At 43.6% G+C, this 24712-nt stretch overlaps 1 protein-coding gene across 1 annotated transcript; it reads left to right on the top strand.

The window, feature by feature from the left end:
* The first annotated feature begins 2015 nt into the window (after positions 1-2015).
* Positions 2016-21057, top strand: c1qtnf6a (C1q and TNF related 6a). Its single transcript, XM_071409883.1, has 3 exons — positions 2016-2096; positions 17109-17339; positions 18244-21057. The coding sequence occupies exons 2-3, from the start codon at positions 17120-17122 to the stop codon at positions 18789-18791; spliced, it is 768 nt and encodes a 255-aa protein (XP_071265984.1). The 5' UTR covers positions 2016-2096; positions 17109-17119; the 3' UTR covers positions 18792-21057.
* Positions 21058-24712: the final 3655 nt, after the last annotated feature.

Raw genomic sequence — 24712 nt, 5'->3', positions numbered from 1 at the left:
TGTGTGTGTATGTGTATGTGTGTGTGTTCACTGTTTGATTGGTTATTGGGTATCAATAAAAGGTTCCTATATCTGTTCTAATTCATTTCTTTAACCGAATGTAATAAATTAGTGTTCTTAACCGAACAAAGATGTTTGATAATGACTCCTACAAATGAGGGTCTGGTATAAATAGTGGAACTTAACAAAGGGAAAGAGAAATGATCCGACAACACTTAGCCTATTTGTTTGAATTTAATGTGATGCTAATAAAACTGTTATTACTGCTCTTGATTTCAGAAATACAAAAATAGTGTTGTGTGTATATATATATATATATGTGTGTGTATATATATATATACACAAAATTGAACGTCATCCTGAATGTCTAAAGATTTGTTAGGCTTATATGTTCCAACAGAACCTCCAGACATGGACAATACATTCCATCTGCTCTGTATTGTCAGAGCCCTTAAACATTCCCATCCTTTTTCACGAGTTATCGACTTTTAATGATTATGGTCATGTCATAGCCTTACTTCTCACAAGCTATAAATGTCATTTTACATTTCATGGAAAGACATTCATGGAGAAACAGCAGCCATTCAGTCAGAGTAAACAACATGAACGTGGGCAAAGTAGCCTTCTTACTGGAACTGTTGTTAGTCAATGTTGCTGTTGTGTCCAAAAAAAAGAGAGAGAGAGAGACCTTCCATAACAAAGGCATCACCTACAGAGAGATGAACCTGGAGAAGAGTCCCCTAAGCAAGCTGGTCCTGGGGCTCTGTTCACAAACAGACCCCACAGAGCCCCAGGACAGCAACACAATTAGACCCAACCATATCATGAGAAAACAAAACAAGAATTACTTGACACATTGGAAAGAATTTTTAAAAAACAAACAGAGCAAACTGGTATGCTATTTGCCCCTAAACAGAGAGGACACAGTGACAGAATAGCTGACCACTGTGATTGACCAAAACTTAAGGAAAGCTTTGACTACTGTATGTACAGACTCAGTGAGCATAGCCTTGCTATTGAGAAAGGCCGCCGTAGGCAGACCTGGCTCTCAAGAGAAGACAGGCTATGTGCACACTGCCCACAAAATGAGGTGGAAACTGAGTTGCACTTCCTAACATCCTGCCAACTGTATGACCATATTAGAGACACATATTTCCCTCAGATTACACAGACCTACAAAGAATTCAGAAAGAAACCCAATTTTGATAAACTCCCATATGTATTGGGTGAAATACCACAGTGTAAGATTTGTGACCTGTTGCTACAAGAAAAGGGCAACCATTGAAGAACAAACACCATTGTAAATACAACCCATATTTATGTTTATTCATTTTCCCTTTTGTACTTTAACTATTTGCACAACATGACATTTGAAATGTATTTATTATTTTGGAACTTTTGTGAGTGTAATGTTTAATGTTAATTTTTTTAAATTGTTTATTTCACTTTTGTTTATTATCTATTTCACTTGCTTTGGCATTGTACAAATATGTTTCCCATGCCAATAAAGCCCCTTAAATTGAATTTAATTAAATTGAATTGAGAGAGAGAGAGAGTCATTTTCAATTTTCTTTGTGGAATTAGATTCTGGATATTTACTTGTTTTATTTGTTATACTGTACATACGGATGTAGGATCTTAGTTTGATCACTCTTTTGCTTCTAAGAATTTGCAAACTTGAAGTGTATTTGAGTTTAAAAAAGGCTTCTAAAGTTTGTAATTTCCACTTTGAAATGTAAGACTTGATTTGCATCAATGAGAAATGTATCAGCCCCTACAAAAATGGCCATTAATTATAATCCACACAATAATTCACATTTCCAGTTGCTGCATGATTATTTTCGTGCTGTAACAAACTAAGATCAAATTAAGATCTGTTTACCAGTTTTTGATTAGTATTTGTAGCTAATCTTATTGTTGTCGATGTTGTTTTCATTGCTTTTATGTGTATCACTTTGCTTTGGCAACATTGCATTTTAATTTTAGAGAGAGAGAGGCTGACTCAGGATTCTCCCCCTCCCCTTCCCTCCCTCTCTCTCTCTCCTTTCTCTCTCTCCTCAGTTGATCGACACCACTTGCAAAGATTTCTACGAGAGGTAAGTTACAGTAGCATGCTTTACTATCAATCACATTATCTGTCATTCTGCGGTAGCTTCTGCACAATGCCAAGAGTGCACGTCTCACGCAGTTCCGCATCTTTAATTTGGCTACATTAAACGTAATGTCTAACTGATGGGCGTCGTCAGAATTTGCAGAGAGGAAGATAGAGCAGCAGCAGAGGGCTGGTGAAGTTGCATATCAGCCGCCGCAGCTAGTTTCAATAGTTGGCTGCCTCTCTACAGGACCATACAGGCATGGCCGTAATTACACACGAGGACAGGGAGTTGCGTACTGTTTTTTAGGAACTCAGTCAGGGTCTCAAATTACTGTTGAGAGTTAGAATAGTGAATAGACGAGGTGCAATTTCGAAATTTAGTCGTGCATCCGCAGTTTTCCTCTTGCTATATGTCACTCACTGACAGTCACTCAATTAGCCCATGTCATAAAACATTTTTGGATTAGTCTAGGGTATAATTACACTCTCCTCGCCTCCTTCTCAAAACCCATTGGAGGAGAAGGTCAGAGGGGAGGGATCTCTGCCTTTCTCAGGCAATGGGTTTCGGGAAGGAGAGAGGACGCGAGGGGTGTGCAATTGAGATTCTACCTAGTTAGTCAAGCCAGCTATCTACATTTGTAGTAATCGGGGCCGAATTACTGACAGGTAAACGCTGGGCACGAGCCCAGGGGCCCTGACCTCCAATTGGCCCCCATTGATTTTGATTGTCACTCTCACATAAGTCATGGCAAAATAGGTAGAATTGCATGGAATTAGCTTTAAAACGGCAAAAATGTATGGTAAAACATGTAGAATACCTCCCTCTGTATGTATTAAACTATAGTTTGTTATCCAGGTGCTGAGTTAATGTGTAGCGGCTAATTGTATAGCTAATAGGCTATGTGTTTGTAGGTCGACTGAGGTACATGAAGCTACAGGATGGTAGGGGTCATTTTTGCTTGTTTTTGCTGTTTTCTAAATAGCATTTTAGACTTTTTAAATAGTATAGAAATGCAGTAAATGAGCTTCAACGGCTTAATATTTTCAAAATTTCACAGTATTTTTCCTGTTTCACCCTTTCCGGTTTCATTATATATATAAAAACAGGGAAATATAATTTTGGACTGCACTGGGCCTTTAAAAATGCACTATGCAGAAACCGCTCCGCCATTTCCTGGTTGCTAAAATTCTAATAGTTCGCCTCATTTCAGTTTATGTGACAAAACAAGCAAGTATAGTGTAGAGAATCATTGTACCATTTAAACCACTGTGAAATACACTATATACACAAAAGTATGTGGAGATCCCTTCAAATGAGTGGTTTCGGCTATTTCAGCCACACCCGTTAATGACAGGTGTATAAAATTGAGCACACAGCCATGCAATCTTCATAGACAAACATTTGCAGTAGAATGGCTTTACCGAAGAGCTCAGTGACTTTCAACATTGCACCGTCATAGGATGCCACCTTTCCAAACAAGTTCCAAACTGCATCTGGAAGCAATGTCAGCACAAGAACTGTTCGTCGGGAGCTTCATGAAATGGGTTTCCATGTCCTAGCAGCATCACACAAGCCTAAGATCACCATGCGTAATGCCAAGCATCAGCTGGAGTGGTGTAAAGATCGCCGCCATTGGACTCTGGAGCAGCGGAAACGCGTTCTCTGGAGTGACGAATCACGCTTCACCATCTGGCAGTCCGACAGACGAATCTGGGTTTGACGGATGCCAGGAAAATGCTTCCTACCCCAATGCATGGTGCCCACTGTAAAGTTTGGTGGAGGAGGAATAATGGTCTGGGTCTGTTTTTCATGGTTCGGGCTAGGCCCCTTAGCTCCAGTGAAGGGAAATATTAACGCTACAGCATACAATGACATTCTAGACGATTCTGTGCTTCCAACTTTGTGGCAACAGTTTGGGGAAGGCCCTTTCCTGTTTCAGCATGACAATGCCCCCATGCACAAAGCGAAGTCCATACAGAAATGGTTTGTCGAGATTGGTGTGGAAGAACTTGACAGGCCTGCAAAGAACCCTGAACTCAACCCCATCGAACACATTTGGGATGAATTGGAACTCCAACTGCGAGCCAGGCCTAATCGCCCAACATCAGTGCCCGAGCTCACTAATGCTCTTGTGGCTGAATGGAAGCAAGTCCCTGCAGCAATGTTCCCACATCTAGTGGAAAGCCTTCCCAGAAGAGTGGAGGCTGTTATAGCAGCAAAGGGGATACCAACTCCATATTAATGCCCATGATTTTGGAATGAGATGTTCGACAAGCAGGTATCCAATTCATTTTGGTAATGTAAGGTAAGGCCATATATGTCCATATTACTTTTCCGTATGGGGCATCTTGCTCCGAGATCCTAATGTACATGATTTATCTAATGCAGATTAGTCTACTGATGCATTCCACTGGCTTTATTAACATGTTCTCTAGTCTAGCACACCACCATATCATATAGCTTTAAACCCAGACTGTACCATGTCATATGCCAAGTCAAACTTGATTAACCATGCTTGTGTTACCAACCCCTTGGTCCAGGACTGCAGGCCAGCTTTGCTGTAGTGTATGGATATTAACTCAAACAATGTGTGCTGGATCAGCTGAATCCTGATTCATGAAGTCAGCCTTTAAGCTCTGTTTGCTCTAGAGATCTACCCAGTGTGCATCCCAAATGGCACCCTTTTCCCATAGAGCACAACTTTTTTGACCAGGGCCCGAAGTACTGCACTATGCAGGGTATAGGGTGCAATTTGGGATGGCGTATAAATGTCCATCTTCTAAACTGTCAAATGTAACTCTGTGGCACAACTGTCAACTAAAGAGGCTGAACGATTTAAAGCACTCCTTACTATCAAATTAATGTAGTTATTTCTGACCCTTCGGTAGTAACGAAACATTTGGCACATAGCTAGCCTGTACAATCAAAAAATGATCAAGATACTGTACCTCAGTACACTTCACAAGTTTACATGGTTCACATGTTTCGCGGAGATGAAGCATTTCCTTCTACAGACAACTATGCTGTGTCCCGTGCATATGACCGTCAACTTTGATTGGATTTTGAATGGACAATCCCAGAAAAAGACCTTCAAGATCATTCAGATGTCTGCAGATCATGGACACTTATTCCAGGGACATTATGGAAGAAGCTATAGCATTGCTATACTTTTGGTTTGTGGATGAGAGTCACACTAGTGTTTCTTCCGTGGATTTTCATTGGACCATTGGCCCTATGTTCTGTCACTGCAATGAGCTATGGATCTAAAATGGCACCTTAGTATAACAGCTGTGTTGCACTGTCTGTCTGAGACTAAAGGGCTGGCATCATTGAAAATGACCAATAATGGTCATGGTTTGAATCGAAGCTGCAGACAACAACAGTGGTTGCTGTCTCATGGAGAGTTCATAGCTGGCTCGTGTTCATCATTCCTAAACCTTCCCTGCTCCCCTCTATGCAAATGTATGGTATGTTTTCTCTGGATCCAAAATCCTCTTTTTCCCACTCTCCTGGAACAGCAGTGGGACACGTAATAATTCAGTTACTAAGCAGACTCTGATATTATAGATGTTTTTTTTCCATCTTATTCATGTGGATATTCATTAAACCACTATAGCAGGGGGTTCCCAAACTTCTTTTTGCCCACGACCACATTTTGATATCTGAAAATTATTGCAACCCCAACCATGTGAAAAAAATTAATGTAATTAACAGCCAATGTTTACTTTGTTAATTGGGGCTATGGCAGTCCATTGTAAAACATTCTAACTGTATTTCTGGCTGTGTTCTCGAATCACAATCACATACTTTTAATGTGGGGCTATGACAGTCAATTGCAAATTAGTCTGACATCATTTCTCTTATCTCACCACCCCTAATTAGCTTGATCCATGTCGCGTCGGAGCTTCTCAAAGTCAGGGGGTGTGGTGTACAGTGCGCACCTCATCTCTCCTGTCACATCCAACCTGGATCAAATGTATTTTCTTCTACTACAGACGAGAGCACTGAATGAGCGTACCATGAGTTTTAATATTCGGAGGGAGTATTCAGTATTCCCTTTGAGTCAAACCAAAACTCCTCCATAGTGACCCGTGAATGCCTTGTCTACAGCATTCAGTCACATGACAGCTCGATCAGCTGCTCAATTTCACTTACTGGCATGTCAACTAAACCAAGGTCACAGTTATATCAGCAAAATCCATTTGGTCACTCATCTGTAGAAATGTTTTGTATTTCCCCTCCATGCTTGCGTTCAGTTCGTTCAGTTTCACAAATATGTCTGTTACATAGGCAAGGAGAGAAATTTAAATTGTCATTACACAGAAAGATTTACTTCCATTGCGAATGACAACAGTTCCTCTCTCAATTCAAAAAAATCTTTCCAACACTCCCCCTCGATAACCAACAAGCCTCAGTGTGAAATAGAACATTGTCATGCTCTGATCCCATATCTCCACAAAGTTTTGCAAACAGGCGTGTGCAATGTAGTTTGCAATCAAAGTCACCTGCTGCTTAAATCTCTGAGTTCTGCGCTCAGCTCTTTTGCCACAAGTTGCTCTCGGTGTACCCGTTATAGCTCAGTGGGTGTATCATACAATGCATCCATATGGCAGAGGGAGAAACATGTATAAATCTTGTTATGGATAGGGGTCAGCATTTTCACGTTTGGATGAAAAGCGTGCACAGAGTAAACTGCCTGCTACTCAGGCCCAGTTGCTAATATATGCATATTGTTAGTATATTTGGATAGAAAACAATCTGAAGTTTCTAAAACTGTTTGAATGATGTCTGTGAGTATAACAGAACTCATGGCAGGCAAAAACCTGAGAAAAAATCCAACCAGGAAGTGGGAAATCTGAGGTTGGTCGTTTTTCAACTCATTCCCTATTGAAGATTCAGTGGGATATGGGTCATGTTGCACTTCCTAAGACTTCCACTAGATGTCAACAGTCTTTAGAACCCTGTCTGATGCTTCTACTGTGAAGTGGGGCTGAATGAGAGAGGAATGAGTCAGAGGTCTGGCAGAATGCTTTGAGCTCGTGACGCTCGTTCACGTGAGAGCGAGCTCTGTTCCATAGCTTTTCTACAGACAAAGGAATTCTCCGGTTGGAACATTATTGAAGATTTATGTTAAAAACATCCTAAAGATTGATTCTATACTTTGTTTGACATGTTTCTACGGACTGTAATATGACTTTTCGTCTGAACTTTTGCCTGGACCTGCCCGTGCGTCGTGGGTTTAGATTGTGTACTGAACGCTCTAACAACAAGGAGGAATTTGGACATAAATGATGGACTTTATGGAACAAATCAAACATTTATTGTGGAACTGAGATTCCTGGGAGTGCATTCTGACGAAGATCATCTAAGGTAAGTGAATTTTTATAATGCTATTTCTGACTTATGTTGACTCCAACATGGCGGATATGTTCTTGGGTTGTGTTGTTTTCTGAGGGCCGTACTCAGATTATTGCATGGTTTGCTTTTTCCGTAAAGTTTTTTTGAAATCTGACACAGCGGTTGCATTAAGGAGAAGTATATCTTTAAATCTGTGAATAACACTTGTATCTTTTATTTATGTTTATTATGAGTATTTCTGTGATTTGATGTGGCTCTGTGCAAATTCACGGGATGTTTTGGAGGCAAAGCCAAATGTAAACTGAGGTTTTTGGATAAAAATATGAACTTGATCGAACAAATCATACATGTATTGTGTAACATGTTGTCCCAGGAGTGTCATCTGATGAAGAATATCAAAGGTTAGTGATTAATTCTATCAATATTTCTGCTTTTTGTGACTCCTCTCTTTGGTTGAAAAATCGCTGTATGCTTTCTGTGACTAGTTGCTGACCTAACATAATGATATGTTCTGCTTTCGCCGAAAAGCTTTTTTGAAATCGGACACTGTGGTTGGATTAACGAGAATTTTATCTTTAAAATGGTGTCTAATACTTGTATGTTTGAGAAAATTGAATTATGAGATTTCTGTTGATTGAATTTGGCGCCCTGCAATTTCATTGGCTGTTGGCGAGGGGGCTCCGCTAGACAGGATAACTAGAGTGCAGAGGCCTGCACGCCATCCCGTGATAGATGGAGCCCCATCTGCGCAAAATCCCACTATTCAATCCCATGGAATCTCTTTTCCGTCAATATAGCCACGCAGCACACTAATCATCCCCTGTGCCGTTTCATGCTCGGGAATACTGAGACAGAACAGTATGTCCTCATGAAAAGCATCCGACGACATGTAGCGAACAAAGGTCAATGCATGGGCATCTCGGCCCTCACAGCTAACATCCATTTGGAGAGAATAAAGTTGTTCAGTCAGTTTCCTTTTGATTGATAGCTATAGCATCAATTCTTAGTTTCACTGTGTTATCTGACAAAGGTATTGTTTTCACCATATCAATTGAGGCCGGCAATGTCAAAGTCTCTGCAATAGTGTGTGGTTTCACAGGTTAGCAGGCTTAGCCAATCACCATGGGAATGATTCAAGTGCAGTGGTCAAGTGCGGCCTTTTCCCACTATCTAAGGGCACTCTCTGGTTGAATTGTGACTTGTAGATTTGAATAATTTTCATTTAGATTTTTAAGGTTAACCAAATTACAATGATTTTGAGAGACTATATAATATATATACAGTACCAGTCAAAAGTTTGGACACACCTACTCATTCAAGGGTTTTTCTATATTTGTACTATTTTCTACATTGTAGAATAATAGTGAAGACATCAAAACTATTAAATAACACATATGGCATCATGTAGTAACCAAAAAAGTGTTAAATAAATGTAATATATATCATATTTGAGATTCTTCAAAGTAGCCACCCTTTGCCTTGATGACAGCTTTGCACACTCTTGGCATTCAACCAGCTTCATGAGGTAGTCACCTGGAATGCATTTCAATTAAAAGGTATGCGTTGTTAAAAGTTAATTTGTGGAATTTCTTTCCTTCTTAATGTGTTTGAGCCAATCAGTGGTGTTACAAGGTGTCACGTTCCTGACCTGTTTTATGTTTATTTTGTATGTGTTTAGTTGGTCAGGGCGTGAGTTGGGGTGGGCATTCTATGTTTTGTGTTTCTATGTTTAGGTCACTTGTAATTAGCCTTATATGGTTCTCAATCAGAGACAGGTGTTTGACGTTTTCCTCTGATTGAGAACCATATATAGGTTGGCTGTTCACACTGTTTGTTTGTGGGTGATTGTCTTCCGTGTCTATGTCTGCGCACCACACGGGACTAACGTTTGTTCGTTCGTTTGATGTAGTCTGTTCCTGTTCGTGAGTTCTTCGTGTAGTTATGTAAGTTCCATGTTCAGGTCTGTCTACGTCGTTTTGTTATTTTGTAATTTTCCAAGTGTTTTTTCGTGTTCGTCTTCGTCTTTAAATAAATTTCAATATGTCATCACACCTCGCTGCATTTTGGTCGAATCCTTGCTCCTCCTCTTCGGATGAAGAGGAGGAGGAGAACCGTTACAGAATCACCCACCAACCTAGGACCAAGCGGCGGGGGAGAGCTCAACAGCGAAACCAGGACTCGTGGACTTGGGAGCAGATATTGAATGGAGAAGGACCCTGGGCTAAGGCAGGAGAGAATCGCCGCTCTCAGGAAGAGAGGGAGGCAGCTAAAGCCCAGGAGCGGTGGTTTGAGGAGGCAGCTAGGAGACGTGGCTGGAAGCCCGAAAAGCCTGTGAGTAAACCCCAAACATTTCTTGGGGGGGGGCTAGAAGGGAGAGTGGCGAAGTCAGGTAGGAAACCTGCGCCCACTCCCTGTACTTACCGTGGAGAGCGAGAGTACGGGCAGACACCGTGTTACGCAGTAGAGCGCACGGTGTCTCCTGTACGTGTGCATAGCCCGGTGCGGGTTATTCCACCTCCCCGCACTGGTAGGGCTAGATTGGGCATTGAGCCAGGTGTCATGAAGCCGGCTCAACGCGTCTGGTCTCCAGTGCGTCTCCTCGGGCCGGCATACATGGCACCATCCTTACGCATGGTGTCCCCGGTTCGCCTACATAGCCCGGTGCGGGTTATTCCACCTCCCCGCACTGGTCAGGCGACGGGGAGCATTCAGCCAGGTAAGGTTGGGCAGGCTCAATGCTCAAGGGAGCCAGTACGCCTGCACGGTCCGGTATTTCTGGCGCCACTTTCCCGCCCCAGCCCAGTACCACCAGTGCCTACACCACGCACCAGGCTTCCAGTGCGTTTCCAGAGCCCTGTTCCTCCTCCACGCACTCTCCCTATGGTGCGTGTCTCCAGCTCAGTGCCTCCAGTTCCGGCACCATGCACCAGGCCTACAGTGCGCCTCAGTCGGCTAGAGTCTGTAGTCTCCCCAGCGCCGTCTGAGCCATCCGTCTCCCCAGCGCCATCTGAGCCATCCGTCTCCCCAGCGCCATCTGAGCCATCCGTCTCCCCAGCGCCATCTGGGCCATCCGTCTCCCCAGCGCCATCTGAGCCATCCGTCTCCCCAGCGCCATCTGAGCCATCCGTCTGCCCAGTGCCGTCTGAGCCATCCGTCTGTCCCGAGCCATTAGAGCCGCCCGTCTGTCCCGAGCCGTCAGAGCCGTTCGTCAGTCAGGAGCCGCTAGAGCCATTCGTCAGTCAGGATCCGCCAGAGCCGCCAACCAGACAGGATCTGCCAGAGCCGCCAACCAGACAGGATCTGCCAGAGCCGCCAACCAGACAGGATCTGCCAGAGCCGCCAACCAGACAGGATCTGCCAGAGCCGCCAACCAGACAGGATCTGCCAGAGCCGCCAGCGAGCCATGAGCAGCCAGAGCCGTCAGCGAGCCATGAGCAGCCAGAGCCGTCAGCGAGCCATGAGCAGCCAGAGCCGTCAGCGAGCCAGGATCTGCCAGAGCCGTCAGCGAGCCATGAGCAGCCAGAGCCGTCAGCGAGCCATGAGCAGCCAGAGCCGTCAGCGAGCCATGAGCGTCTAGAGCCGTCATCCAGCCAGGATCCGCCAGAGCCAGCCAGCCAGGATCCGCCAGAGCCAGCCAGCCAGGATCCGCCAGAGCCAGCCAGCCAGGATCCGCCAGAGCCAGCCAGCCAGGATCCGCCAGAGCCAGCCAGGATCCGCCAGAGCCAGCCAGCCAGGATCCGCCCCTCATTCCGGTGTTGCCCCTCATTCCGGTGTTGCCCCTCATTCCGGTGCTGCCCCTTAATTTAGGTGGGGTTAGTTGGAGGGTGGGCATTGTGAGGGGGATAAAGAAGCGGGGATGTATTATGGTGGGAAGGGAACCACGCCCAGAGCCTGAGCCACCACCGTGGACAGATGCCCACCCAGACCCTCCCCTAGACTTTTGGTGGTGCGTCCGGAGTTCTCACCTTGAGGGGGGGGTTCTGTCACGTTCCTGACCTGTTTTATGTTTATTTTGTATGTGTTTAGTTGGTCAGGGCGTGAGTTGGGGTGGGCATTCTATGTTTTGTGTTTCTATGTTTAGGTCACTTGTAATTAGCCTTATATGGTTCTCAATCAGAGACAGGTGTTTGACGTTTTCCTCTGATTGAGAACCATATATAGGTTGGCTGTTCACACTGTTTGTTTGTGGGTGATTGTCTTCCGTGTCTGTGTCTGCGCACCACACGGGACTGTAGCGTTTGTTCGTTCGTTTGATGTAGTCTGTTCCTGTTCGTGAGTTCTTCGTGTAGTTATGTAAGTTCCATGTTCAGGTCTGTCTACGTCGTTTTGTTATTTTGTAATTTTCCAAGTGTTTTTTCGTGTTCGTCTTCGTCTTTAAATAAATTTCAATATGTCATCACACCTCGCTGCACCTTGGTCGAATCCTTGCTCCTCCTCTTCGGATGAAGAGGAGGAGGAGAACCGTTACAGAATCACCCACCAACCTAGGACCAAGCGGCGGGGGAGAGCTCAACAGCGAAACCAGGACTCGTGGACTTGGGAGCAGATATTGAATGGAGAAGGACCCTGGGCTAAGGCAGGAGAGAATCGCCGCTCTCAGGAAGAGAGGGAGGCAGCTAAAGCCCAGGAGCGGTGGTTTGAGGAGGCAGCTAGGAGACGTGGCTGGAAGCCCGAAAAGCCTGTGAGTAAACCCCAAAACTTTCTTGGGGGGGGGGGGGGGGCTAGAAGGGAGAGTGGCGAAGTCAGGTAGGAGACCTGCGCCCACTCCCTGTACTTACCGTGGAGAGCGAGAGTACGGGCAGACACCGTGTTACGCAGTAGAGCGCACGGTGTCTCCTGTACGTGTGCATAGCCCGGTGCGGGTTATTCCACCGTTACACAAGGTAGGGGTAGTATACAGAAGATAGCCCTATTTGGAAACAGACCAAGTCCATATTATGGCAAGAACAGCTCAAATAAGCAAAGCGAAATGACAGTCCATCATTACTTTAAGAGATGAAGGTCAGTCAATCTGGAAAATTTCAAGACCTTTGAAACTTTCTTCAAGTCCAGTCGCAAAACCCATCATGAGATGGTTTGGGATGAGTTGGACCACAGAGTGAAGGAAAAGTAGCCAACAAGTGCTCAGCATATGTGGGAACTCCTTCAGGACTGTTGGAAAAGCATTCCAGGTGAAGCTGGTTGAGATAATGCCAAGGGTGTGCAAAGCTATCATCAAGGCAAAGGGTGGCTACTTCGAAGAATCTCAGTTATAAGATATATTTTGATTTGTATAACACTTTTTTGGTACTACATGATTCAATATGTGTTATTTCATAGTTGTGATGTCTTCACTATACAATGTAGAAAATTGTAACAATATAGAAAAACCCTTGAGTAAGTAGGTGTGTCCAAACTTTGATTTTTACTGTGTATATATTTACAGTGGAAGTCAGAAGTTTACATACACTTAGGTTGGAGTCATTAAAACTTGTTTATCAACCACTCCACCAATGTCTTGTGAACAAACTATAGTTTTGACAAGTCGGTTAGGACATCTACTTTGTGCATGACACAAGTAATTTTTCCAACAATTGTTTACGCACAGATTATTTCACTTATAATTCACTGTATCACAATTCTAGTGGGTCAAAAGTTTACATACACTAAGTTGACAGTGCCTTTAAACAGCTTGGAAAATTCCAGAAAATGATGTAATGGCTTTAGAAGCTTCTGATAGGCTAATTGACATCATTTGAATCAATTGGAGTTGTACCTGTGGATGTATTTCGAAGCCTACCTTCAAAGTCAGTGCCTCTTTGCTTGACATCATGGGAAAATCTAAAGAAATCAGCCAAGACCTCAGAAAAATAATTGTAGACCTCCACGAGTCTGGTTCATCCTTGGGAGCAATTTCCAAATGCCTGAAGGTACCACGTTCATATGTACAAACAATAGTACGCAAGTATAAACACCATGGGACCATGCAGCCATCATACCGCTCAGGAAGGAGACGCGTTCTGTCTCCTACAGATTAATGTACTTTGGTGCGAAAAGTGCAAATCAATCCCAGAACAACAGCAAAGGACCTTGTGAAGATGCTGGAGGAAACAAAGTATCTATATCCACAGTAAAACAAGTTCTATATCAACATAACCTGAAAGGCCGCTCAGCAAAGAAGAAGCCACTGCTCCAAAACCGCCATAAAAAAAGACAGACGACTGGTTGCAACTGCACATGGAGACAGAGATCGTTCTTTTTTTAATTCTACCCCCTTTTCTCCCCAGTTTTCGTGGTATCCAATTGCTAGTAATTACTATCTTGTCTCATTGCTACAACTCCCGTACGGGCTCGGGAGAGACGAAGGTCGAAAGCCATGTGTCCTCCAAAACACAACCCAACCAAGCCACACTGCTTCTTAACACAGCGCGCCTCCAACCCGGAAGCTAGCCGCACCAATGTGTCGGAGAAAACACCGTGCACCTGGCTCCCTTGGTTAGCGCGCACTGCGCCCGGCCCGCCACAGGAGTCGCTGGTGCGCGATGAGACAAGGATATCCCTACCGGCCAAACCCTCCCTAACCCGGACGACGCTAGGCCAATTGTGCGTCGCCCCACGGACATCCCGGTCGCGGCTGGCTGCGACAGAGCCTGGGCGCAAACCCAGAGTGTCTGGTGGCGCAGCTAGCGCTGCGATGCAGTGCCCTAGACCACTGCGCCACCCGGGAGGCCCAAATATCGTTCTTTTTGGAGAAATATCTTCTGGTCTAATGAAACAAAAATAGAACTGTTTGACCATAATGACCATTGTTATGTTTGGAGGAAAAAGGGGGAGGCTTGCAAGCCAAAGAACACCATCCCAACCGTGAAGCACGGGGGTGGCAGCATCATGTTGTGGGGGTGCTTTGCTGCAGGAGGGACTGGTGCACTTCACAAAATAGATGGCATCAAGAGGAAATAAATGATGTGGATATTTTGAAGCAACATCTCCAGACATCAGTCAGGAAGTTAAAGCTTGGTCGCAAATGGGTCTTCCAAATGGACAATGACCCCAAGCATACTTCCAAAGTTGTGTCAAAATGGCTCGAGGACAACAAAGTCAAGGTTTTGGAGTGGCCTTCATAAAGCCCTGACCTCAATTCTATAGAAAATATGTGGGCAGAACTGAAAAAGCGTGTGCGTGTAAGTATGCCTACAAACCTGATTCAGTTACACCAGCTCTGTCAGGAGGAATGGGATGATATTCACCCAACTTACCATGGGAAGCTTGTGGATGGCCACCCGAAACGTTTGACCCAAGTTAAACAATTTAAAGGCAACGCTGCCAAATACTAATTGAGTGTATGTAAACTTCTGACCCACTGGGAATGTGATGAAATAAATAAATGCTGAAATAAATCATTCTCTCAACTATTATTCTGACATTTCACGTTCTTAAAATAAAGTGGTGATCCTAACTGACCTAAGACAGGGAATTTTTAGGATTAAATGTCAGGAATTGTGAAAAACTGAGTTTAAATGTATTTGGCTAAGGTGTATGTAAACTTCCGACTTCAACCGTATATATATATATATATATATATACTGCTCAAAAAAATAAAGGGAACACTTAAACAACACAATGTAACTCCAAGTCAATCACACTTCTGTGAAATCAAACTGTCCACTTAGGAAGCAACACTGATTGACAATAAATTTCACATGCTGTTGTGCAAATGGAATAGACAACAGGTGGAAATTATAGGCAATTAGCAAGACACCCCCAATAAAGGAGTGGTTCTGCAGGTGGTGACCACAGACCACTTCTCAGTTCCTATGCTTCCTGGCTGATGTTTTGGTCACTTTTGAATGCTGGCGGTGCTTTCACTCTAATGGTAGCATGAGACGAGAGTCTACAACCCACACAAGTGGCTCAGGTAGTGCAGCTCATCCAGGATGGCACATCAATGCGAGCTGTGGCAAGAATGTTTGCTGTGTCTGTCAGCGTAGTGTCCAGAGCATGGAGGCGCTACCAGGAGACAGGCCAGTACATCAGGAGACGTGGTGGAGGCCGTAGGAGGGCAACAACCCAGGAGCAGGACCGCTACCTCCGCCTTTGTGCAAGAAGGAGCAGGAGGAGCACTGCCAGAGCCCTGCAAAATGACCTCCAGCAGGCCACAAATGTGCATGTGTCTGCTCAAACGGTCAGAAACAGACTCCATGAGGGTGGTATGAGGGCCCGACGTCCACAGGTGGGGGTTGTGCTTACAGCCCAACACTGTGCAGGACGTTTGGCATTTGCCAGAGAACACCAAGATTGGCAAATTCGCCACTGGTGCCCTGTGCTCTTCACAGATGAAAGCAGGTTCACACTGAGCACATGTGACAGACGTGACAGTCTGGAGACGCCGTGGAGAACGTTCTGCTGCCTGCAACATCCTCCAGCATGACCGGTTTGGCGGTGGGTCAGTCATGGTGTGGGGTGGCATTTCTTTGGGGGGCCGCACAGCCCTCCATGTGCTCGCCAGAGGTAGCCTGACTGCCATTAGGTACCGAGATGAGACCCTCAGACCCCTTGTGATACCATATGCTGGTATGCTGGTTGGCCCTGGGTTCCTCCTAATGCAAGACAATGCTAGACCTCATGTGGCTGGAGTGTGTCAGCAGTTCCTGCAAGAGGAAGGCATTGATGCTATGGACTGGCCCGCCCGTTCCCCAGACCTGAATCCAATTGAGCACATCTGGGACATCATGTCTCGCTCCATCCACCAACGCCACGTTGCACCACAGACTCCCCAGGAGTTGGCGGATGCTTTAGTCCAGGTCTGGGAGGAGATCCCTCAGGAGACCATCCGCCACCTCATCAGGAGCATGCCCAGGCGTTGTAGGGAGGTCATACAGGCACGTGGAGGCCACACACACTACTGAGCCTCATTTTGACTTGTTTTAAGGACATTACATCAAAGTTGGATCAGCCTGTAGTGTGGTTTTCCACTTTAATTTTGAGTGTGACTCCAAATCCAGACCTCCATGGGCTGATAAATTTGATTTCCATTGATAATTTTTGTGTGATTTTGTTGTCAGCACATTCAACTATGTAAAGAAAAAAGTATTTAATAAGAATAGTTCATTCATTCAGATCTAGGATGTGTTATTTTAGTGTTCCCTTTATTTTTTTGAGCAGTGTAGTATACCCTACTCATGGGATAACATAAATACCTCTTTGTCATACTTGTTTTTTCTTCATGCTCGAGTCAATCTGTGTCGCCGAAGTTCAGCACTATAGCATGAATTAAATGTAAAAGTAATTTCCGATTCAGCCTACATATGCAGTGTTTACCGTGAATGCAGTCTCCACTCATGTGGTAACATTGCTTTTAAGTTTCTATTGCGCTACGCATTGAATCGAGCCTTTAATATTTGAGTTATGTAATAGACAACAATGTAGAATCTCATATGATACTGGAATTAAATGGTATTTCTCTCCACTATGAGTGCTTTATTTATTCTGTCAGCAGGACCAATTTACAACTGTACCTTCATGTTTATAATAACAAACACCACTGTCAATGGGACTTCGGTATAAGCCAATCTTGGATATAATACCCTCAAATAACTCTCCTTGTCCAAAGATTTACCGCATTTACAGCACAAAGGTTGTGTCTAATCTGCCTGTTGCCTTTCCTTGTCCTCTCAGGTGCAGCAACCATGTTTGACCACCTCCTCCTCCTGAGCCCCGTCCTCCTGTTCCTCCCCCTGGTCATCGCTGTCCCGTCCCCCGGAGGTGCCCCTCCTGCCCCCTGCCGCCGCTGCTGTGACGACCTGGAGCTACAGAAGGGCCCCCCAGCCCCTCAGACGGGGGACCAAAAGAGTGACCTGAACCAGATGCCTGAAGTCCGCACCTACATCAACATGACCATCCTCAAAGGTGCGCCTGGATTGTGCCTTTACACCTGCAACACACATAGCTTGATCCCAGGTCTCTTTGTGTTGTTTTGCCAACTCCTATGGTGGTTGTCATTCCAAAGACTAAACAGTTTGCCAAACATCACAAAAAGATCTGGGACCAGGCTATCCTGTACACACTGACTGAATTCCATTTGATTGGATTATGATTATGTGTATTCCAATCCAAGGCTCTACTCAATTGGACCTCTACATACCTATAGAGTTAGGCCCTGCTCGCATTTGACACATTTAAGAGACTTGGTAGGATTCTAGACACTAAGATTGGCTCGGTGTACATTTGATTCACCAGGGGAGAATGGCTGCCCCTGGACTTAACGAAGTTGTTGGGTTTCAAACGGACCTTTTCATTGAAGGAATGCTGTAAAAAAAAATCTCCAGTCAGTGGACTAGAGGCTAAAAAGTCTGCTGCTATTTCAGAACATTAACCTGGCACTGAACTTGCTTATGTGGCTGAAAACATGACCAATAACGTAACAGTTTGTGTGTGTGTGTGTGTGTGCGTGTGTGTGTGCGTGCGTGCGTGTGCTCACCAGAGAGTATGACCTGGCTTGGAAAAACATGCTGTGGCCTTCCAAAAATAAAGTAGCAGAAAAAAATACCCTGTGAAAGATAAGCATAACTCCGGAACCCTAAATTCTCATATACTGAATGGGCTACAATTATGAGAAGTCTGGAGTGACTAAGTTTACGTAACATTCCTATCTGGAGAAAATCATAAACAATCTATCTACACATAGTCTTTTATGATCCATGTTGTACTAACTTTAATCTCAACATTACCCCATTTGGACCGTTAGTCTACATTACTGTGCCATAGCTCTCTAAGGACTCATGTTCTGTATATTTTCCATCTTGCCTCACAGGGGACAAGGGAAACCGCGGGGACAGGGGGACACCTGGGAAGTCTGGTGAGGAAGGCGCTACTGGATCCCGAGGGCCCATGGGCCCCAAAGGAACCAAGGGCCAGGTGGGCCCCCCAGGGGACCCCTGCAAGACCCAGGAAGCAGCCTTCTCGGTGGGGCGTCGCAAGTCCCTCCACAGCGTGGACTACTACCAGGCCCTGGTGTTCGACACAGAGTTCGTCAACCTCCACGGCCACTTCGACATGTTCAAAGGAAAGTTCAACTGCTATGTCCCTGGGATCTACTTCTTCAATGTCAACATCCACACCTGGAACTTTAAGGAGACCTACTTGCACATAATGAGGAATGACAAGGAGCAGGCCATCGTGTACGCCCAGCCCAGCGAGAGGTCCATCATGCAGAGCCAGAGCCTTATGTTGCCCCTTGAGCTCAATGACGAGGTGTGGGTCCGGCTGTACAAGAGGGAGAGGGAGAACGCTGTGTATAGTGACGATGTGGATATCTACATCACCTTCAACGGATACCTCATCAAGTCCACCCTGGAGTGAGATGACCTGCTGGGTCGTGTTCAGTAGGCACAAAACTGAAGAAAATGCTCTAAGCAGTGTCAAACGGGGAGGTATTATCTGGACTTGTCCAGGAAGAAGTGCTTGTTTTCTTTTTCCGTTGCAAAATGTTTAAAATGTTTTGGTACGGTGTGCCCTAATGAACATGATCCCCAACTGACATGAAGGGAGGGGGATAGAGGTCAGAGTTCAGGAGGTTCCGATTGGAAGAGGGGCCTCTTTATGCAGGGTTTTCACTGATGCACACACCTACTTTTAAGTGCCTCTATACGCTGCAAAGGGATACTGGGGGCTTGTAAGGTAATGACTCCATATACATATCCATAGACTCCTTGTCCCCTGTATTGAAAGAGCAATATTATTAGATGTATATGCTGACAAGGAGGCTGGGAGGGAAAAGACCTATGACACAAGGAATGAGATGTCCCCTTAAAAACACAAACCCCTTTATAAACATCTGGCTGTAATGGATTTCACTGTTGGTTGTTAGCTTTATTAGGAGTTGTCACAGTGAACTGACACACAAATTGAAGTGCTTTGAAGCCATTAGTGATGCAAGAAAGCCTGGTTGTCTTCCCAAACTCCCAGATTGGTGCTATGCCTTAATACTGTCATTTGTCTCAGATGTTTTGTCTGGACACTAGTCTAGTTTATATGCTGTTTTTTTGTGTGTTCAGTTTCTGAGCTCTTGATCAATTTTGTCTGGTAAATCTGTTCATAAGATCCTGATATTTTCCAGCTGGATATGAGTTGCACAGTTGTATAAATGAAAAAGACTACAGTAGTCACTACAGTAGGCAAATTTGATCTCATAAGGCCAAATACGAATAATATGATAATAGTTCAACAGGGATCCCTTGGTAACAGGATACAGAACATTTATTTACAGTTTGGTGCTGTTTTTGTTTGGTCTTATCTAGTCAGAACCTGATGTGGCAGACTAACAGTGCCAGCTGGAATAGGGTACCATTGCACCATTCAAATAGGGTCGACATGGATCAAGTATTCAATAGCACAAAGAAGTCCTCTGAAGTAGAAAGATGAATTGATTGATTCCAACAGTTCTCTTGGCAGTATTTCCTTCAATGACAGCAGCTGAGATAAGTGTTGTGAGATTTGACGCCTTGCACATCAGGGAATTTGGATTTTTACGGAAATATCAGATGTTCCTTGTGTGATACTATTTTGCCAGGTACTCTGAAAAGTGATGGCGTGAAACCCAGTAAAACTCCAACAGTAACATTGCTTCAGGAAATAGAGCATTTCTGAGGCTAAGGTCAACACAAATCCAGTTACCAGGAGTAGCCTTTTGCTGAAATACCCTACATAATACATGGTGCTAAAACATCCTTCAATCGTTTTTAAAATCACACTGTAGTTGCTTGCAAATGTGTGGTTTTACTGCAGGTTTATGAATGTCTGTGTGAGAGTTCGAGATGGGCTTTACAGGTATGTAAAAGGGAGGGGGGATGTTTTTTGTAAAGATTCAAAACAGGATGTCAGAGGTGCAGGTGAGTTTCCTCTAGTCAGTCATCCAGACACAGCTCAACCCTCATTTCACATGCAGAAGGGAGTCCAGAGATCAAACAAAGATAAACTGTTGATTAAGTGCAAAGATACAGAGAGTGAATGAAGGACTAGGCAAGACTTTTATATTTGGAACTGAATTGCAAATATAATTCTGTATGTGTTTAATAGTGTGACAGACAGTTGCTTTTCAATGGAATGGGGAAAAAAAGTGCAAGCTATCCAAAACCCTTCCAAGTACTTACAGTACTGTGGCCCATAAACCAATTCCTAACCATGCAGGTCAATGCTTTTAACAACAGGTGGCATCCTTCAGCCAAGTTCAAACCTCTTCTCACAGCACTTCGTTGAATGTTGTTTTTGTGTCAGAATGGGGAATGATTTGATAGGAAGTTAGCTTTGAGAAGCTGGCCATTCAGGGGTGAACGTTTAATTTAGAACGTTAGCTAGTAGACACAGGTGTAGAGATGTAACAATTCGAGAACTATTCTTCCTTTATTCATGACAAAATGCTCCAATGAATTCAGAGCTGTTTTGCTGTTCAAGTTACTTGATCGTTTGTCTCCTTATGGTGCTAAATAATGTTTAAAAAGGTGCTACATTATATTTTGTTTTGTAATTCAAATAAATGTACATATTCTGCTTGAACATGGATGACATTTGACCAATACATATTTTACATTCACTTTGCAACCCTTTGTTAATAAAGATATTGACACATCTTTGTCTCAACCTCAAGCTTGAAGGTGCCACACATCTGTCAAACAGTTGCAGTCGAGCAAGGAAAGGTACATAAGAGAAGAGGGCAACACCCATTATACATGTCTTCATAATTCAACAACCTCCATTGTTATATGACCTGTCATCTGTTCTTATGGGTGTTGAGGGATTATTGTATCCTTCTGCCAAAGGCAATAAAAATATAATGGTTGGAGGGACCGGTTAGTGCGCTAGAGTGGAGTTCATGTCGGCAACCTCCCAATTCTCTATGTCACAAGAACACCCTTGAAATAACTAGGGCCTCCTTTGGACATAGAAAACACAGCAATAACAACATATTTCATGATTGTTTTTTGATGAAGCATTATGGAGCATTCCTATCCTTTTCTATAGTTGAGTTGACTGAGACATTAGTGGTTTAAATGCAACCCGACCACACTGGGCAGGCGTTCCCTCTTCGGTCTGGTTTTCTATGTGTTGTCCCAAGGAGCATATACTTTCCTCTTGACTTAATACAAGTCTTCCGCCACACCACAACACTCACTCAGCCAAGACACACGCAATGAGCATTCCAGGGTTTTTTCTTGGTTCAATCTGCAGTGGTGGCCAGCTACACCCTGTCCTCAAACCACAGCCCATTCCACTGATGTTGTAATGGGGGCTATAAATTTGCCTAATATGTACAAACTCACTGCTTGGCAATGGCATGCTATGATATCCATCTGCCACACAGACTCCTCTCAAGCAGGACTCCACCTGACTTGATATTCTGTAGTATAGTTGGTAGAGCATGGTGTTTGCAATGCCAGGATAGTTCCCGGGACCACATACGTGAAAGGTCTTGGCCATAGTACAGTAAACTAAGTGCATGTGATAGTCAAATGTATGCTGTAAATCCCATGTCTACGGTAACCACAAGTAGAGCTCATATACGGGTGCCAGACAGAAATTGTAGTAAGGCAACATCCCAAATGGTAGTGGTGTAAAGTACTTAAGTAAAAATACTTTAACGTAGTTTTTGGGGGGTATCTGTACTGTACTTTACTATTTACATATTTTAAATAATAATAATAATTTGAGTTTCCAAGTACTAACTAGGCCCGACGGTACAGCCACAAGCGTATTATTTTTGGGGTTTGGCAGATGCCAGGAGTACTCTAACTGCCCCAATCCATAGTGTATTCTGCAATATAAAATCCATGTGTACGTGTCATTTTTTATTTATTTATTTTTACCTTTATTTAACTAGGCAAGTTACGTCTGACGTCTAACAAAACAACTCCCACAATCTTTTTATCATGAATTTCTCTCAGCCAATCATAAGTAATTTGTTTAAGTGCTGTGCTTGTTGAATGTCCTCCCTATAAGTATGCTGAAAGTCTGTTGTCAATTTCTTTACAGTAAAACAGTATTGTATCTGGTCAAACACAATTTTTCTCAAAAAGTTTACTAAGGGTTGGTAACATTCTGATTGGTCAGCTATTTGAGCCAGTAAAGGGGGCTTTACTATTCTTAGGTAGCGGAGTTACTTTTGCTTCCTTCGAGGCCTTAGGGCACACACTTTCTAGTAGACTTAGATTGAAGATATGGCAAATTGGAGTGGCAATATCGTCCAATATCGTCCTGAGTAATTTTCCATCCAAGTTGTCAGAACCCGGTGGCTTATCATTTTTGATAGACAACAATACTTTTTTCACTTCTTCCATACTAACTTTACGGAATTCAAAATTACAATGCTTGTATTTCATAATTTGATCAGTTATTCTTGGATGTGTAGTGTCAGCGTTTGTTGCTGTCATGCTTAAGTTTGCTAATTTTTCCAATGGTAAAAACATTAAAGTAGTTGGAAATATATGTGGGTTTTGTGATGAATGTTTTGAATTTTGAATCTGATTCAATGAATGATGGAGCTGAGTTTGCCTTTTTGGCCGAAATTTCATTTAAGGTGCTCCAAAGCTTTTTACTATCATTCTATGAATGACATCATTCATCTTTGTTTCATAGTATAGTTTCTTCTTCTTTTTATTCTGTTTAGTCACATGATTTCTCAATTTGCAGTATGTTTGCCAATTGGTTGTGCAGCCAGACTTATTTGCCATTCCTTTTGCCTCATCCCTCTAAACCATAACATTTTTAAATACCTCATAAATCCACAGGGATGTAACAGTTTGTCAATGGGTGCATGCTTATTACTAACTGTGATAAGTCATTTCATAAATGTGCCAAGTGCAGTGTCTGGTTGCTCCTCATTACATTGCACAGACCAACAAATAGTCTTTACAATACATCAACAACATAGGTGTCACGACTTCCGCCGAGGTCGGGTCCTCTCCTTGTTCGGGCGGCGCTCGGCGGTTGGCGTCGCCGGTCTTCCAGCCATCGTTGGTCAACTTTTAATTTTCCATTTGTTTTGTCTTGTTTTTAAGTGCAGGGTGAGCTACACACGGTGGACCTTCTACTAGGGCACACAGCTTCAGTTCTAACAGTATAACTCTGGTTCATAGGCACTTGATTACTACATACAATAGCTGTGGGGTCAGCAGAGGCATTCAGGGCAGTAAGAGGAACATACATTAGGTTACTTACATTGTGTCTTCCAGTGCCCCTGGGATAATGTACATGTGCTTTGGCATTATGACAACTCAGCAACACAATGGTAGGGATTAACTGAGCTGGGATTGGGTCATTGATAAATCATTGTCTTAACGCAGCCTTATAATGCTGTGAAAGGATCCAGGAACCAAAATGATTTGGTTGGATCCCATCCTCCTTAAAAAACAAGCTTTGTTTCCAGAAGGTATCAAAATTGTCAATAAATGTTACACCCACAGAGCTGCAATAGTCTCGTAGCCAGTTATGGAGGGCTAAAAGTCTGCTGAAACATTCAATACCATGATTTAGGGAGTGTTTGTGCTACAGAATAAACACCTCCTCGCCATAAATCAACAATGACACACATAATTGAAAAGTTTCACCGAAGACCTATAAGACCTATAGAGACATTATCAAATGTTTTGTTCAAACAGAAAAGACTGTACTGTAAATGGGATAAGGCTATGAGTAACTTGTTTTTTTCATTATTTTATTGTTCATCCTTTGTTAGGAATAACGGAGTATCAATTGTATAAGACCCAATATCCAAAGCACCCTGATAAAAATTTCATTTTAAGAATTAACATTCGGCTTTCTTCCTCAAATAATCCACCAGAAGTATTTCTTCAAATTCAGATTTTGCTTCTAGACTGCCATCTAGAGTTCAGGCATGGTATCCAGTCTTGCTTTACAATATTTTATGAAAGAAAGACCTAACCTAACCAGAGTCCCTGGCAGCGTGGTATTTCTGTCTAGACTCTAAATGTAACTTAATAATGCCTTTCCTGATAATCACTTGTTGACGTGAAACTAGTTGGTGAAACCAAAAGTGTCCTTAATACCTGTGTCTTTACATGGTCGTTGGGAAGGCACAGTGTAATTTTAGTGTAATGGAAAAAAGTGCATTGAAATGTGTTGTTTTACAGGGTCAGCCATAGCAGTGCGGCACCCCCGGAGAAAATTGGTGTTAAGTGCTTCGCTCAAGTGCACATCGAAAGATTCTTCACTTGTCAGCTCTGGTATTCAAACCAGCAACCTGTAAAGACTGATGCTGGAGATGAGAA

This window comes from Salvelinus alpinus, chromosome 1 (genome assembly GCF_045679555.1).
Source record: "Salvelinus alpinus chromosome 1, SLU_Salpinus.1, whole genome shotgun sequence".
Taxonomy (NCBI): domain Eukaryota; kingdom Metazoa; phylum Chordata; class Actinopteri; order Salmoniformes; family Salmonidae; genus Salvelinus; species Salvelinus alpinus.
This window is presented reverse-complemented; position numbering and strand designations above follow the sequence as displayed.